Genomic DNA, 17,557 nt, shown 5'->3' on the forward strand with positions numbered 1-17,557 from the left:
AAATTAAATATAACCAATATTCTCTGCGAACTAGAGGCGACTGGCTTGTTAATTACCCCTTCCAGTAAGAATTAATAATGAAAAATTGTACACAAAATAACCATTTAATTTTTATTTAAAAAACGTTTTATTTTATAATTCTTACATGGTGTTAATTAAAACTATATTATTGATATGAATATAATTGCAATTCGTAAGTTCATATTCAATACATCGTCAAAAACCTCTAATGACTCCGGATAGGCACATAGTTTTCCCAACATCAGACCGTTTACACTAGGCATGTTCGTAAACTTCTTTATTTCTGGCACATTTCCTTCCATTCTTCTGATGATGTTCTACGATTCCAGAATACTCCCTAGAATCATTTATTAGTCGCCTAATATGTTTTCGTCTTCTTAGCAATATTTCACTATCAAAAGTTTCATTATCAGTATGGTGAAAATATCTGCTCATTTCTTCTGATTCTTCAGAATCCCTAAAATCACCTTGATGTTCATAGTCTGCACTATCCATTACGGTGTTTATTTCACAACATGTTTTTCATTTTGAAAAAATATATATTGTCCTGACCAATGTTTATACTAAATGCTTATAAGAATGAAATCCTACTGACAAACAACAATTTAGTCGCGATTTATATCAAACTCTAACGGTAAGCAATATGTGAGAGTGATCTACAATCTTAATATATATAAATTACGTGTTACGTTGTTTGTCCGCGATGGACTCCTAAACTACTTAACCGATTTTAATCAAATTTTCACACCGTGTGCAGTTTGATCTAACTTAAAAGATAGGATAGCCCTTTTTTTGAATTTTTAATTAGAATTTTAATTATTAATTAAAAACTAACTTTCCCGCCAAAAAAATCTTTTCATTTTCCCCACCGCCAAATGAGTACGGCTTCAGTTTTTTTCCCCAACAGTCATGAGGCTAGGTTTAAGATTCTTCGGCTGATTATTTGAAACGATTCTATTTATTTTCTTAATGTTTGGTGCATTTAAAATTAAACATTGTTAATGAATCGATCTTTCAGATTCATTCTTAAGTATTTTTGAATTAAAATAAAACAGAATAAAGGAAATTAAAAATCTCTAATCTGCATAGCGTTACCCCAACCAGCGTAGAAAAACTCACGCATTTGCGTTACGTTTCGAATCCGAATGTTCGAGTTATTTATGATCCTATCCGAAAACGTTTCTCAGGAATAAGATATCATTTTCCACAATTATTTTTTAATGCATGCAATAAATTTGATACGTTGCAACGGATAAATTATCACGATCTTATGTTTGAATTTTGTATTACTGTTCACGGTGGCAATTCTCAGAAATAAGATATTTTATTTGAAAATGATTAATTACAAACGTTTTAACGGATCACTGATTAATATAACATACTAAAATTCTGCTTTTTTTAATTATAAAGAAGTTTGGAAAAATACTTGGAGGTGCACAAGGATAATTATTACTTTTCGTTTTGAATGAATTCCGATTCTTTATCTGACTGTTTACTAAGAAAAATGTTGTACGGCAATAACATTTGTTACCTTCATTGAATTTTCAATTAAATGATTTTATTTCTTTTGTTAAGGATATCGTAAAAAAGGTAAGTGAACGAGCCAATAATAAGTTCCTCTAATCGGATAATAAAAAAATATTAACTCATTTGTATGCTAAATGAAATTTAATCTTTTTTTATATAAATTATTGAAGATATGATAATAAAAAATGGTTACAATAATCGTTTCAGTTTTTCATTTCTTTACTAATAAACTGCATGTACGTATCAAGTTATGTCAGCTATCATTCACTTCAGCTACAATGCTTATCATTATTTAATAAATGTTTCTGAAACTGATTTCATTTTGTAAATAAATTTTGAATTATTGCAACAGACAAATGAATCAATGACGGAATAAATCTCATGGCAACTTCATGTGTGGAGTATAGAACTTTTTTTTTAAATCTTTCCTTTAAGCTGAGGAAGCCAGAATCTGTATCACTGAAGTTAGAGGATTTATTATACATCATAAAGGGTTTATACTAAGAAGGAAGGTATTAAGAAGGAACAAATTATTTGTTCATTATTTGACAGTCACACTTATCTGTTAGCTCCAAGCGATTCTAACAGATGGCGGTATCTGTTGACTAGATTGAGTAAGTATTCTAACAGATGGCGCTGTGTTAAAAGTACCAAAGTTTCACATAAGCTACAATTTAATGGCATAACCACCACGTGTTGCTGAAGCTAAAGTATAAGTTAAATTTATTTCGTAGTAAACGCAATACAGTGAAATTCAATTGTTCTTACTTTTTCAATTTTTGGTATTAGCATAGCCGACCACCTGTTATTTAGACTGAAGTATAAATTGAATTCATTTTTGATATCGTTGATTCTTGCCAAAATACGGTCCCAAAGGAAAATCGCATTGGCAGTTGGATCGCCAGGCATTGCGGCTACTTTGCTAGATGGTAGACATTCAAGCTGCCTTTGGACATTCATAATAAACCAAACGCAATATGCGACATAAAAAAGAATAGTGGAATAGCTGCAGTGTTGCGGAAGAGTTCAATGATAATTTGGGATGAGTGCGCAATGGCTCACAAATCACTCGAAGCATTGCATAGAACTATGTAAGAATTAAACGGCAACGATAAACTTTTCGGTGGTGCTATCTTACTTTTGTCTGGTGATTTTCGTCAGACCTTACCGGTTATACCTCGCTCTACTTTCGCGGATGAAGTTAATGCATGTTTAAAACAATCATTCTTATGGCGAAGTGTTGAAACACTTCGATTAGCCATAAACATGCGCGTACAATTGCAAAATGATCCATCAGCACAAATATTTTCTGAACAATTATTAGATATTGGGAACGGTAAAATAGAACTGCAACCAAATACGCAATGCATTAAACTGCCAGACAATTTCTGCGCTGTTTTTCAGGGAAAAAGGGAAAAGTATTCTTAAAAAAAAGTAAAAGTATCTTCAGGGAAAGTACTTTTCCGGATATACAGAGTAATAACTTGAATCATAAATGGCTCAGTGATCGGGCTATTTTGGCAGCCAAAAATGTTGATGTTGACGAAATTAACTTCCAGATACAACAGTTGTTACCAGGCGATTTGATGTCTTTTAAATCAATCGATACTGTTGTTGAGGAAAGTGATAGTGTAAATTTTACAATTTAATTTCACTAGATATACCTGGAATGCCACCACATAGCCTTCGATTAAAGATTGGTTCACCTATTATTCTCCTGCGTAATTTGAATCCACCTCGATTATGCAACGGTACGCGTTTGGTCATCAAAAAGATCACCGGAAATATACTTGAAACTACCATTTTAAACTGGAAAGTTTAAAGAAGTGATCCTGTTGCCACGTATTCCGATGATACCATCAGAATCTACGATACCCTTCAAAAGGTCACAGTTTCCAATTCGTTTAGCTTTTGTCAGGTCTATAAATAAGTCTCAAGGCCAAACAATGTCCATTTGTGGTTTAGATTTGGAAAATCCATGTTTTTCTCATGGGCAACTATATGTTGCATGTTCACGTGTAAGAAAACCGTCAAATCTATTTGTGTTAGCTAAAGACAGGTTAACCAAAAATATTGTGCACCGATTAGTGCTAAATTAAATTGAAATTAAAAGTATTTATAATTCAAAATAATAAACATTATTGTCAAAGATTTAAAACTATCTGCCCTACCTACCTCATTTATAAGTTTAAGTGTTACGTGTTTTTTACTAACAACTTTGTAATGTACTCATTTGTTACAAACTTGAATACAAAAAATAAAGAAATTTAAATTGATTTTTTTTTGTATTGATTTTTGCTCAATATCAACGGTAGTAGAAAATCAATCATGGATGTCCCCATGTTTTTTTACAAATGGCATCTGTGTAAAAAAGCATGGTGGTCCCCATGACTGGTGTTCTCCTACCGTTTCCCTTGAATAGTTTACTACTATGTAATATAACAAACACCTTAGCCACAGAAACGCGTGGCCGGGTCTGCTAGTATTAATATAAGAAACAAAAATGCTGCCGGATTCAATACACTAAAAATTTTAAACCCCATTTGTTATCATATTCAACAGCAACTTTAACCGCATGACGAGTGTAGCTCGTCATCGGGCTGTATGGCATGAAAATTCAATGACGAGCTATACTCATTTTACTGGAAGGAGTTAATAAAGACGCAAGGAATAAAATAGCAACAGGGATTTCTAAAAATAAATAATCAATAAATACAGATATTTTCTAAATTCCTGAAGAAAAGAAAAATTCTCCTGAAAAATATGAAAAGTAAATAATAAAAAAAAATCACAAAATAAAATAATTATGCAATACAAAAGTGGCTTCTAGTTACTGGAAAAGCAAGCTGCGTATGCTGACTTCTGCATCATGACAAGTAAATTAAGATAAAGGGTCCCAGAAATTTCAGGATAAATAAAAAGCGGCATCCCATATAAGTTCAAATTAATTTTGAATTCAACGTGGTTAAAACTATCTCGAACTACCCTTTATTTACTGACGGTACTTAAAAGTACCATTTAAATCTGGCTTATATCTTCGTAATATGACAATTTTTGATGATGGTATTCTAAAGAACGCGGAGAATGTAACCCAAACAGCAAGAAGTTAATATAAGCTAAAAGTAGGAATTAAAAATATTTAATTAATAATTAAATTAAGATATTTTTATTAATTAAAATATTTTTATTGGGTTCCCTGGGAATATTCTGCAAGAAAACTTAACTACTAGTGCAAAAATGAAGTTGAAAAATTGATGGCAACATAATTCAGTAAATAAAGGTTTAATTTACGTGAAAAAGGATTGGTTATTGCTAAGCTGAGAAGGAGAGTAAAAGAGTTTCGTCTACAACAAGGTCTCCTGTCATTGGTAAAGAGCAGAAAAAGCTTGTAGATATAATTTTTTCTTATATACGGAAATTTTCTGCATTTCTGAGCATTCCCAGGAGGCATTTATTCTATAAAAGATGTAAGATGAAGGATATATGAGAACTTTAGATTTTATGTATTGGAATAGTAACTTCAGTTATCATCAGAATTAGATGGCAAGCATGAATAACCCATAAAGGTTAATTAACCATTTCTAAACCAGCACGAGTGTTCTTTCTAAAACATTCTCGTATGTTTTCTAATATGGGTGTTATCCCATAGAACGCCTTGAATGGCATTGGCGTAAAATAGTTATGAAATATAAACCTTTGGAATTAATCTTTGCATTTTTATTGACTCCATCATGCCATCCGATTTATCCATTGCACACCATTAATAGCATCAGAAAAACAAATTTGCATTTTAGACACATTTTTTGCAACCGACTTAAACAAAAATTTGGTACAAAGCTACACTTGTAATCACTAAATTCCATACCAAATTTTATATATTAAACTTATTGCCTTTTTGAACTATTGTGTTTATATGTTTTTAAAAGTACAGACTGACAGAAGAACAATCCCTCATCAAACTTGAATCCAAATTTAGAAATTATGTACAATCCTGGCACATTACAATACACTGTATATCAAATGCCCAGATGGTAAGAGATGGATAACAATTTGAAACTTTGTCAGTGCCACTAATGATGCTCATGCTGTGAAGAAACTTACATAGTTGACTTCTTTCATTCAACAGAAATTTAACATTGATCATGTATAGTTGAATAATTACTGATTCTTTTATTGCCTTAGAATATTTTTATTTGAGAATTCAGCTTTTTAAAGTTGAACAGTATAACAAATTTTTCCTTTAAAAGAGGGAAAAGAAAACAGTCTTAAAACTCTAATAAATAATTTTATTTACATACAGAATACTAAAAACTGTAATCTACAATTGTGCCAATAATTAGAGACAGATACAAACTTATAAATGAACACAAAAAAATGTGTGTAAATATATTATACACACATGTACATTTATATATTAATATGAACATAGGCAGATGCTTTAAAAGAATGCATTAACTATCTTGATCTATAAATCTTTCGATGGGAAGATCTGGTAATGGGTGAGTCTGAGATTCTCCACCAGCAAAATAGTTTTCTATTTCTTCCAAAGTGTTTCCTTTTGTTTCAGGAAGGAAAATTAGAGTGAAAAAGCAAGCAAGCAAGCAAAAGACAGAATAAATCCAATAAGCCCCAAAGTCACCCACAGCAGCTTCAATTTGAAGAAAACTTTTGGTAATGATAAAAACAAAAGTCCAGGAGAATGCAGTGCCCAATCCACAAACAAGACCCCTAACCCTGATAGGAGACATTTCAGACATCATTAGCCATGGGATTGGTCCAAGGCCAACTGAAAATCCAGCAATATAAACAATCAAGCATACTAAAGGAATCCATCCAAATGTTTCTTTCAAAGATGGGTCCCGTGCACTAAGGAGCAAATACACACTCATTGCATTTAAAGAAATACAAGTGACAAAACCTGAAATATACAAAGATATTTTTCGGCCGATTATATCCATGGTATGAGAAGTAATGAAAGTAGACCAGAACATAACAAGAGCCACCCATAAATTGCCCATCATGGGATCCACAGAGCTCTTTGCCTCCTTAAATATTGATACAGTATAATAAAGTATAGCATTTGAGCCAGAGAACTGCTGAAAAAACATGAGTGCAATAGAAAGAAATGCTGGTTTATAAAAAGTAGGATGCCAGATTTCTCGCATTGTTAATGAATTTCTAGTTGAAACAGTTAGACTTTCACTTAAAAGTTCATTCACAGATGGATCATTTGTGTTGCCATACAAGAAATTAACAGCATGTACAGCATCAGCTTGCTTGTTATGCATCACAAGCCATCGTGGAGATTCAGGAAAAGGAAGCATGCATAAAAGAGCCATAATAGCAAGCACAGAACCACCAATTGCAACCCAATCCCAAGGAAGGAATTTACCAAGTGTTGAGGATAGCATTATTCCAATACAAATGAACAGTTGAAATCCAGTTCCTAGGTTGCCTCTTTTTTCTGGAGTAGATATTTCAATAACGTACATTGGTGTAACAACACAAATTAATCCAATGCATATGCCAGTAATGAATCTGCCTAAGTACACAAATGTAAGGTTAGAAGCATATGCAATACAGAGCCATCCTCCAACAAGAAACAAGGAGAGGTACATCAGGGTACCTTTTCTGCCTATTTTATTAGACAGATAACCTACAGGGAAAAAATTAATTATTAGTAATTACAGAATAAATTACATATTTTTAAAAGGAACCAAATATGTGACAAATATAAAAAAAATAGTATGGACCAAATATTAAAGCTCTACCTGAAAAGTGTATGGAAGCTGATCATCTAATATATTTTTAAAAAGTAATGCAACTTTTAAAATAAAATTTAAATGACACTTTAATCCATTTTTTCCCCCAGAAATTTAGTGAAATGAGAATTCTGTTCACATTATACTTTCTTATACTCTGTTTAAAGCAATTAAATATCCTATTATTTTACTCTTGTTTCCTTCCAAGACATAAAGTAAACCTTCAGACAATATTTAAGAATTTTTTTAAAGAATAATATACTTCCCACAGACAACTATAGGCATGATTCACATGATTGCCAAATACATATTAATTTTGGCATATATTGTGCAAATTATTATGATACTAAAATTGTCATCAAAGCTTCAGGAATAATTCAATTAAAATATTTTACTTAATATAGTGCTAATTATTCTTTTTTGTCTTTGTTTATAAGAATTTATTTATATTTTTAATTACAATTAAATTTAAGAGAAACATTTAATTTTTTTCATAAAAAGGAACACATTTTTCCTTATTTAGCAGCATTAATTTTTGATGGTCATAATGGAAAAAAAATAGTTATTAAACACATGCTGAACATACGTACAAAAAAAGTTAAATTTAAAATATGAAAGCAGTCATTGGATCAACATTGATCAAACATCACTAACTTTTGACACCATTTAAAAGTTTTATTAAAAACGCTATTTTATTCCATCATAATTAGATACATGAAAGTGATCAAAATTTTTAAAGAAAAGTAACTTTACGCTTAGTGACTTAAGACAAATTTTTAATTTTTCAAAAATAAAAAAAAAAACTGGCAGCAAATTTCCTAATAAAGGTTTTAATTCATTAAAAAGTTCTAACACAAATAACTGATGTTATTAAAAATTCATTTCCAAAGACAGATTAAAAATAACATATTTTAGAAATATATCCCATTCCATAGTTCCTAAAGATAAAAAAATTAATATCAAATCATGAGTAATTTAAAATAGAAATTAATATTAATTAATTTGTATTAATTAATTATGCAACATTAAATATTCAATGGGATAAATTCATATGATGTAAAAGTCGCATCTCATGAACTTATGGGCATGGCATTTAAGTTTTCATCTGCTAACTTTCGTCGATGAGTCTGCCATTAAGGTTCTCCACCAAGTATGAAGCAGATTTTTTGTTTACATTAGAAGTTATAATTTTGAGTCATTTTCTTTCTTCTTATTATATGTTAAAAGATGAAATACTGGTGTTCTGTTGGATGCTCTATGCAAAACACAAGAGTGATTGTGTTGATAAAATGTTTTTTTAGTTTCTTTTCAACAATCTTAACTTGGGTTATTAGCTTTGAATTAGAAAGTTTTACGTTCTTCAAAGTCGGTGATATGCTCCGATCATTTTGAAGAATTCGTTCAGTGTGTGTCCATTTACTAAATATAGGAAATTGTAACTGAAAGCTGTTCCAGTAATTATTTTAGAAAAACCCTTCGAAGAAAAAGAAATTGGAAAGTGAATTGCCAAGAAAAACAAATGGGGACAATCAAACAAAATCGTGAGTGCGTTTCTAATTTACTTTATTGACATTTGATGAAATTTCTAATAATTTTGAATATGCTTAAAAGGTTTTGAAATGTGTACTTGAATATTATATTGCATTTTACCTGCAAAATCTTATCTTAAATTTAATTGATGTAAGTAAACTAACTCCTGTTGCAAAAAATATTACACCTAACTTAAAATTAACAACTGATATAATGCTAAACTTGGGTGGAATTAAATTAATTTCTTAAAGATTTATTTAATAAATGAATCCTTTACTAACTACTGAAAATCCAATTTCCTTATTGACTGTTATCAACATTTAAAACTGATGTTTATTTGATTTCTACATATAAGCAATATATCTATCTATATATATATATATATACGTGTCTTGAAAATACATGTAATTTAGTGAAGTATATAAATGCAAAAGAATTGATTACTAAACAAAATTATTTTAATTCTGATTTCAGAGGAATGTACTCTGCTTCTTCCCAGACTATTACTTTTTCTGAAATAATCGACAAGATCAGCAATTTGCAAAATGAGCTGCAAGAATTTCAGGATTCTGTGAGAATGAAAGAGATTCATTCCAGAGAATATTGTTGATGATATTAAAATGAGTGCATTGACATGTTTCACTAAAGAAAGGTTTTTGTCTATATATGTTCTTTTTTTAATTTTGAAGCAGATTTTTAAAAAATTAAATTTGTTGATGTGTCCAGTCAATTTATATGTTTCAAATGAATTTGAAATTTCAAATGAATTTTTATATATTTTGTCTGAAATTTCAAATTTTGCTGTTTCAAAGAATTTTAATTTTGTAACAACAGTTTTTTATGAAAAGTTGAAATTGTTACTTATATTTCCTCCAAAATCATTAGTTATTGAAACCATGATAAAACAGTTTGGTTCTGAAAATAAAGACTCCAGAGTCATTATTGACTGCACTGAATTTCCTGTATAGAAACCTAGCAATCCAGTAGAACAGCAAATGACTTTTAGTTTTTAAAAGAAAACAAATACTTTAAAAGATACGATAGTCGTATATTTTAAAAGATATGACAACTTCAAGAGCCATCATTCATTAAACTGTAGTAGCATATCTGACAAGGATCTTTTTATTAAAAGCCATCTGATGAATGTATTAGAACCGAAGGATGTTGTGAAGGTAGATAAAGGTTTTCAAACTGAACAAGAAATACAAATAATAGGATATAAATTGAAATATCCTAAATGTTTAAAGGACTATTCAGTTTAATATTACTAAAACAATTGATAATTCCAAGATATCCAGTGTGGGGATTACAGTAAAAAGAGCTATTTCAAGAATTAAAAAGTACAAATATTTTGCAGGGGCTATCCCTTATACATTTTTATATAATGTCAATTCAATATTTTTTATTACTTGCATGTTTTTTAACTTTCAAAGACCATTTATTAACATCAAATAATATTTATATTTGACATTTATTATTTTCGTATTATAATAAAATGCATTATGAGGTTTTACTTTTTTTATTATGAATCTTAAAGTTTTCTTTATCTTTTAGTAATTCATATTATTTAGTTATTGCTAGGTAATCATGTCTAATAACAAAACAGCAACATGGATTGCTCCAGAAAGCATTATTACTAGTTTTCCAAATACATTTGCTGTTTTGTGATGGATTCAAGGTGAATTTATGTCAAGCAACTGTTTCTATTGTTAAAAATGAAATGTCATTTTCTTGTATATAAATCGAAATTAATTGTTATCAATAATATCATGCTATACCATTGTGCACCTCAGCGATTTCTGTTTCACTTTTTTTTTTTTTTTCCCTCCTATTTCTTTAACATATTGATTTTGAACCATAAAACTCTGTAAAAGCATAAAGTGTTTTTTCCAACACCTCTTTATATCCTATTTAATTTATATATCGTGACCTAATTCTTATGTATTAAATTTACTCTATTGTATGTTTTTGTTTTATTTTACGATATTCATTCAATGCAATTTTTATCAATGTAACTGTAGCATTTTTTTTATACATTTAAAAAATGTTCTGCTTTAAAAATATACTGCTCAACATTATGTTTTTATTGGCGATTTAAAAAAAAACTGTGTTTAGTATCTAGGATGTTTCTGTTGAATAAAATTGTTCATCATTTACTTTGACATTCTTGTCATGTTATGTTTATATTCATTGTGTCTAGAAAAGCAAATGTTGATAAAGTTGATTTGAGGATTTTTTTTTTTTTTTTTAAATAGGCAAGTATATTGAAACATCCATTTTATCATATTTTTTCAAATAATTATCATATGTATTTTATCAATGTTTTTTTGCAATGCATAAATGAAAATTATGAAGGTATCATTTTGTTTGTTTGTCCTTTAATGATTTCTACAAATTAAAATGAAATAACTGATTCATAAGTTGAATAGATTAAAAAATGGTATTTATACCCTTTATATTTCATAATTTGAAGTTATAAACATACTTTATTCAATATATACAAATTTGAGTTTCATGTTTTTTCTTCTGATCAAATTAAAAACATCAAAGTCTCAATTTTAATAAAAATCATTGCATAAGAAAAAAAAAGTAATAATTTTATTAGTAAGCTTCAAAATCTTAACTAATCTATGAATAATAATTACTTAAAAAATATATATTCATAAAATTCAACATTAAATAACATTTAAATAATATATAAAAATGTAATTTTTCAAAAACACTGCCATAGCCATTTGTCAAAATGTATCTTTTAGGCAAAAAAAAAAAAAGGATATAGGGAAATAAAGAATAAAATAGCACTAAATTAATTAAAAAGCAATATTAAGTAATTATGCAAAAACAAAATTACATTAAAATTTTAATATAAGAAATAAAATTACATTACTACGAAAATTTGGAGAAAATAATTCAAAATATTAATTTCTTTCTTAAAAAAGTCAAAAGTTTTTAATAATTATTCGGCTAGTGTAACGTTCAACTTTAAAGTTTTCATCAACATTATCGGCAGACATCTCGTCATGCGTAGAACAGTTGAAAATTGAATAGAAGCGGTTTGTTTGGTACCTGTCATGTGATCGTGAATTGACCCCACTATGCAGATTAAAATGATAGTTTACAAAAGATTAATCAAGATTTTACATCAATCAACTAAATACAGCAATACTATTTAAAATTAATCTAATTACCAATTTTAAGTATCCAAAAGGATTTCTTTTGTAATTTATTCATAAATACTGTTTTACACAATTCTGTATAAAGTGGTATTTGCTGTTTTATAGAGAAGTCTACAAGTACTCTTACATTTGTTTGCAAAAATAATTATAATATTAAATTTTATTATTTAAATTTGAAATTACAACAAATATTTCATGAACAAAATATCATGAAGATTAAACTAAGGATACCTACATTTTACAAGGAAAAAGAGGTTTTAAGTTTATCACAGACGTTTATACAAATAAGTTCCATAAGTTTATACAGATAGACAACAGATAAGTTCTTTTACCTATTCTATTATAGTACCTACATAGTTTAATCTCTAGAAAGCTGCAATCACTTAGACACATTATTATAAAAGTGTAAAAAAAAAAAAAAAACATACCTCAGTGAATGACAAACTTATATTGAAGTTATTAAAGTTTAAATAAGATAATTAACATAGACAATAAATTACTTGCTATTGTTCCTCCAATAATAGCGCCAAAAGGGAGGCAACTACCAATCCATGATACTTCATCATCATCAGGGTTAAGTTTACCATTTTTCATACTTTCTGTGGCAGTAGAGGAATATGTAGATGCTAGCCCAACTGAGATGGCATTCACTAGAACTGCACTTGTAGCAAAATGCAATTTGCGATTTATCATCTTGAAATCTGCAAAGTTCAGTACTATATAATTAGTATTGTCAAAAATTACACTAGAGTCAAAATCCATTTTTAATGTATATATTTGAATATGCTTACATAAATGTACTGTATACCATAAGGCGAGGTGGCCTATCCTGTCATGATGGCCGATATGGGAACTACTGACAGATCTCGTATCCTGTATGGCGCCATGTTGGCCATGTTGCTTCACGTCATTAATCACGTGATGCCTTCCCGCCATTATTGGCAGACGATAGTTGGCCAGTGAGTCTGTAAGACATACAGCTCACGCTCATGATCTTTATGTGTTTTAGTATAGTTATGTTCTGTCCTTTAATTATAATAAATATATTTTTATATTAATGTTGGTCGTTGCCTTTCCCCACAATAATAAACATATTTTAAAAACTATTCTGTTTTCCTAGAATCTTACATTTTATTATATTTTCACTATTATCGATTAACTATCTAAAAATTATAAATTCTAAATTAAACATTAAAAAATATAGCTCATTTAAAAACTTATTAACTGCTACCTTTAGCAGAAAAAACTTTCATTTCTAAGAATGCCGTCACTTTCTTCGCTGAATGAAGGTAAAGTTTTAGAGATTTAATACGGTAGTTATTTAAATAAAATGTAATATGTAACTGAAAAATTTATATTATTACAGAAATAAATGATAAACTGCAAAATTTCTAATAAATTCAATTTATATTCCAGTCTATTGGAAAAAGAAAAATTACAGAATGAATCAGAAAAAGGTAGTTACTCCTTTCCCCCAAATTCAGAAATTGAATTATAGAATGTGCATCAAACAATTCGATTAAGATAATAAAAACAAAAAGAATATAATGATGACGATTAAGCATTAATTGTTCTTAATTTACATCAAAATTCTGTTGCCATTTTAATCACGTACATCAGTAGATTATTAAATGAACAAAAAAACCCTTTTGAAGTTTTATTAATGCTTTATCCTAAAATTGATAAAATTTAATTTAAGATATTTTTTATATGTCTTCACATTTTGTTTCTGAGACTAGTATGTGTCAGAAGAAATCGAAATTTTAGAGAAGCAGTTTGTTAAATATTCATATAAGATGCATACATTATTTAAAAGTAAAATATAACTTCAAATTTAAAAAAAAAATATTTATTTAATTTATCAAAAAGGTAAAATTATAAAGCAAAAAAGTATATATAAAAAAACACAATAGTCCCTCATTTCTTCTAGGGATCAAAAATGAATTAAAGATAATACAATTCGTTTCATATAAAAAAATGTCAAGAATATACGAAGACCATTAAAAAAGTTACTCTTAATTTACATTAAAATTTCTGTAGCATTATTTCCTCATGATTTAGTAGAAAAATACATATGCACAAACTCCTAAAAAAAAATACTGTATTCATATTTGCTCTTTTAAAAAACTCATACAATTAACTTAACAGCTTGCAGATCTGCATACATTAAATAGAAATATAATGCATATTAAAAATAATGTGTATGAAATACGAAGAGAACTTTAATGAAGGTTAAATAAATCGGGAAAAAGATTTACATCAATAAATCAGTTACCAGTGAACAAAAATGCACAGAAGGAAATTACAGAATGAAGCTATTAAAAAGAACTTTATGCTCAAGTTATAGTTTGGTTTAGTATATTAACGTCCCGTTTGAAGCTACACTTGGGCTATTTTGGGACGGACCTCGTAATTTCGAACCACGGTCAGATGACGAGGATGGCACCTGAGCCGGCACCCCTCTCTCCACACTACACCACACCAGCGGGAGGACGTTTGGTCAGGACGGATTTAGCGTGCACCATACCCGCTTACACGACGGTTCTTCGGTGGAATCAGGTGTCGAACCTGAAACTCTCCGTTTCCGAAGCCGAGATCTTACCACCAGGCCACCGCGGCCCTCTTAAGTTATAAAGCATAAACGGATATATAAAAAATACAACCTTGTTCTTGTGGAGTCAGCTCAGAAGAATAGGTTTTTTCTGCAATTGAACTGCTGGGTGAAATCTCAGATTATATAGAAAATTAACTGATCAGAAAATGAAATGGGTAATGTAATCGATGGATTTTACGGGACGGATTCTAAGGATAGGGAAATTTTTTATGGATGCCTCTGCGTTATTTCTTCTCTTATGCTTTCCAAAACATACTGGTCTCCCAGACGTGCAGTGCAAAAATGATTTTAAACAGAATTGTACCTGGGTTGGCATTCTTGAACTATTAGATTAGGACTTAACACATTGACTGCCGCATGACGCGCCAGTGCGTTACAGATAATATGTAATTGTACCAAACCATCTATATTATTAGATGAACCTTTCTCTACTACAATCAGGAGATAGCAAAGAAGGGGTCATCTAACTAGAGAGAGGACCCGAATATTGGATGCGAGTCGTGGCAGCGAAAGTGTTAATGAATAACATAGGTTATGTTCCTCATGCGTACCAACATGTACTCAATGATAACACAACTGCATACTGGCATGCTCATGCTGAATCTGAAGATTTTCCAGTACTACATTCGATAGCTGAACTTTGATTAAACTGCAGTCGGTGAAACAAAAAATATTTAAACGTAACATTTAAATAACGATTTATTTTATACACTCATAAAATATCTTTATGAGTGTATAAAATGAGTATTGTATCTTATACACTCATGATAAATATACCTTTTTCTGTAATTTGCTGCCTCCTTCTGGATTTCTTCTAATACTGGGTAAATTTATCCTAAACATCAAAGCACAAAGAGAGCCAAGTCATTTGGACAGTCAATGCACTAAACCATTGGGATTTTGATTCCCAGCTTTATTTCAATACAGTATACATTTATACAATTACACACAAAAATAAAATTAACAAATTGAAGTAATATCAAATAACATTTCATTAACATATATATTAAACATGAAATTCAAGTTATATAAATTCAAATTATACCTATATATAATTGGAAAAACATGAAATTCGAGTAATATCAACAAACACACACACAAAAGTCACCACACTAACATCAAAACTTGTCACTTGTTCACAGATACATCGTAAGAGACGATTTAAATCCCGAAATCATTCTTCGGAGATTTTAAGTATGTCATCCTCTCTCCTCGCCTGGACTTGCACACAGTTGTTAAAATATCCATGTATGAAGCTGAATAACACTCGGCCACATTCCAGTCCTTTTTCTATATAAACAGTAATATTTTTATAGATTAATCACAACCCAAGCAGCAAAGAGAAGTCGCTAAACGATTGGCCAAGCATCGCATCCATCTGATATACGCCGCCCATATTTTGCCAATGTCACCTTTGCATTGGCGCGACATCGGATTCTGACCATATTTTTTTCTGTCGCCTCTGAAGATCGCTTTTTCATCGGGGCGAACTCCTACGGCGACTTAGTGAAAAAGACCGGCTCAAAGCAATCGGCCCATAGTCGCCTCGATGTCGGGAAAGTTGCTTTTCCTAGGCGGCGCTATGCGAACATATTTTAGAAATTTCCCATGAATCACCTGGCGTGTATTGGATTTTGAAATTCAACCAGCAACGCATACTGTCATTTCAAGAAACTTGGTAAGTGTAAAGTTTTTATTATTATATATTTGTAAATAATATATTATTTATTCTAAATAGTGAATAAAAAAGGTTATTTTTGTTGAAGCCGTTCGAACTCGTTGCTTACCTGAAACATGGAGTTGCACGTGATATTATTAGCGTTAGGCGTAAGCGACCATTATCATTTCTTTTCTTTTTTGTATTCTTTTCAAGTGATTTTATTTCTTATCTTTTTTTGTGTGTGTGTTCTTAAATTATTGCAGATATTTTTCCATTTCATTTACAATGCCTTTCCTTTTGTTAACAACAATTTCTAATGAAAAATGTTTTTAAAAAATATTAAATTGCGTTCTTATGTTTTGGTTTTGCAATAACATTTGTGTTATTATTTTTATTTCGACATAAGGCTAAAAAAATAGATTAGCAGAATATATTTATTGTAAATTTCAAAAAAAAAAAAAAAAAAAATCTTTAAAACTTGCATTTATGTAGTTATATTTGAATACTCTTATGTGAATAGTTTATAATTATTTCACCTTTCATAAAATAGTAACATAAATTTTACACCCATTAGTTTATATTATTTTTCTCTATTGTCCTAAACATTATTATAATATTTGCCTATATAGTTCATTATCAGATTGAAAACATTATTAAGCTTATGAAGTTCTATAAGACTTTTACTCCTTAATTACATATCTCCAATTGTCAACAAATATTTTATTTGTACTTTTAAAAGAAATGAAAGCTCAATCATTATTCTAATTAAGGAATATGTTTTTTAGGTTCATCAAATCTGCAAAAAGAAGAGTGAACTTGAAGAAAAAGTATATGTATAATTCTTTATATGTATTACCAGCAAAATATGAAATCCAGTATTCTATAGAATGCCCAAGCATTGTATATAATGCCTAAAACAAGCCAGTAATGTATGAAACAATTTGTATTTCATACATTTTCTAAGCATTCTATAGAATGCCAAATGACAACCTGGCAAAGTATGAAATACATCTCTCATTTAATAAAATAAAAATTTTGTGCAACCTTTGTTTCAAAACTGAAAATGCAATTAAAGATAAAATACATTTTAAAATTGATCTATAAATATAAACAAAAAAAAAATTTCTCACTATTTGTTTGGAAACTACTGTGCAAGTTTCTATTCCTGACTTCAAAAAAGAGCAAAATATTGGAAGTTACAATTAATGTGACGGAATATGGTTTCTACCAACTTGGAACATCAGAAGGAAATTTAAAACAATTATAT

At 29.5% G+C, this 17,557-nt stretch overlaps 1 protein-coding gene across 2 annotated transcripts; it reads right to left on the minus strand.

Moving 5' to 3' along the window:
• Positions 1–5,820: 5,820 nt before the first annotated feature.
• Positions 5,821–12,912, minus strand: LOC129972460 (facilitated trehalose transporter Tret1-like). 2 transcript variants are annotated; one of them, XM_056086602.1, is made up of 3 exons: positions 12,808–12,912; positions 12,517–12,717; positions 5,821–7,204 (listed from the first exon to the last, which is right to left on the minus strand). In XM_056086602.1, the coding sequence occupies exons 2-3, from the start codon at positions 12,707–12,709 to the stop codon at positions 6,000–6,002; spliced, it is 1,398 nt and encodes a 465-aa protein (XP_055942577.1). In that variant the 5' UTR covers positions 12,710–12,717; positions 12,808–12,912; the 3' UTR covers positions 5,821–5,999. The 2 variants fall into 2 exon arrangements, with proteins under 2 accessions (XP_055942577.1, XP_055942578.1); XM_056086603.1 differs by lacking the exon at positions 12,808–12,912 and having other exon boundaries at positions 12,521–12,647.
• Between the last annotated feature and the right edge of the window lie 4,645 nt (positions 12,913–17,557).

Source organism: Argiope bruennichi, chromosome 6 (assembly GCF_947563725.1).
Source record: "Argiope bruennichi chromosome 6, qqArgBrue1.1, whole genome shotgun sequence".
Lineage (NCBI taxonomy): Eukaryota > Metazoa > Arthropoda > Arachnida > Araneae > Araneidae > Argiope > Argiope bruennichi.

Bases quoted from the DNA above. Each gene is read 5' to 3' on its own strand.
- LOC129972460 (XM_056086602.1), bottom strand. From the start codon at position 12,709: ATGATAAATCGCAAATTGCATTTTGCTACAAGTGCAGTTCTAGTGAAT. The intron at 7,205-12,516 runs GTAATTTATTGT...TTTTCCCTGTAG, and splicing joins TATTGGAGGAACAATAGCAA to GTTATCTGTCTAATAAAATA.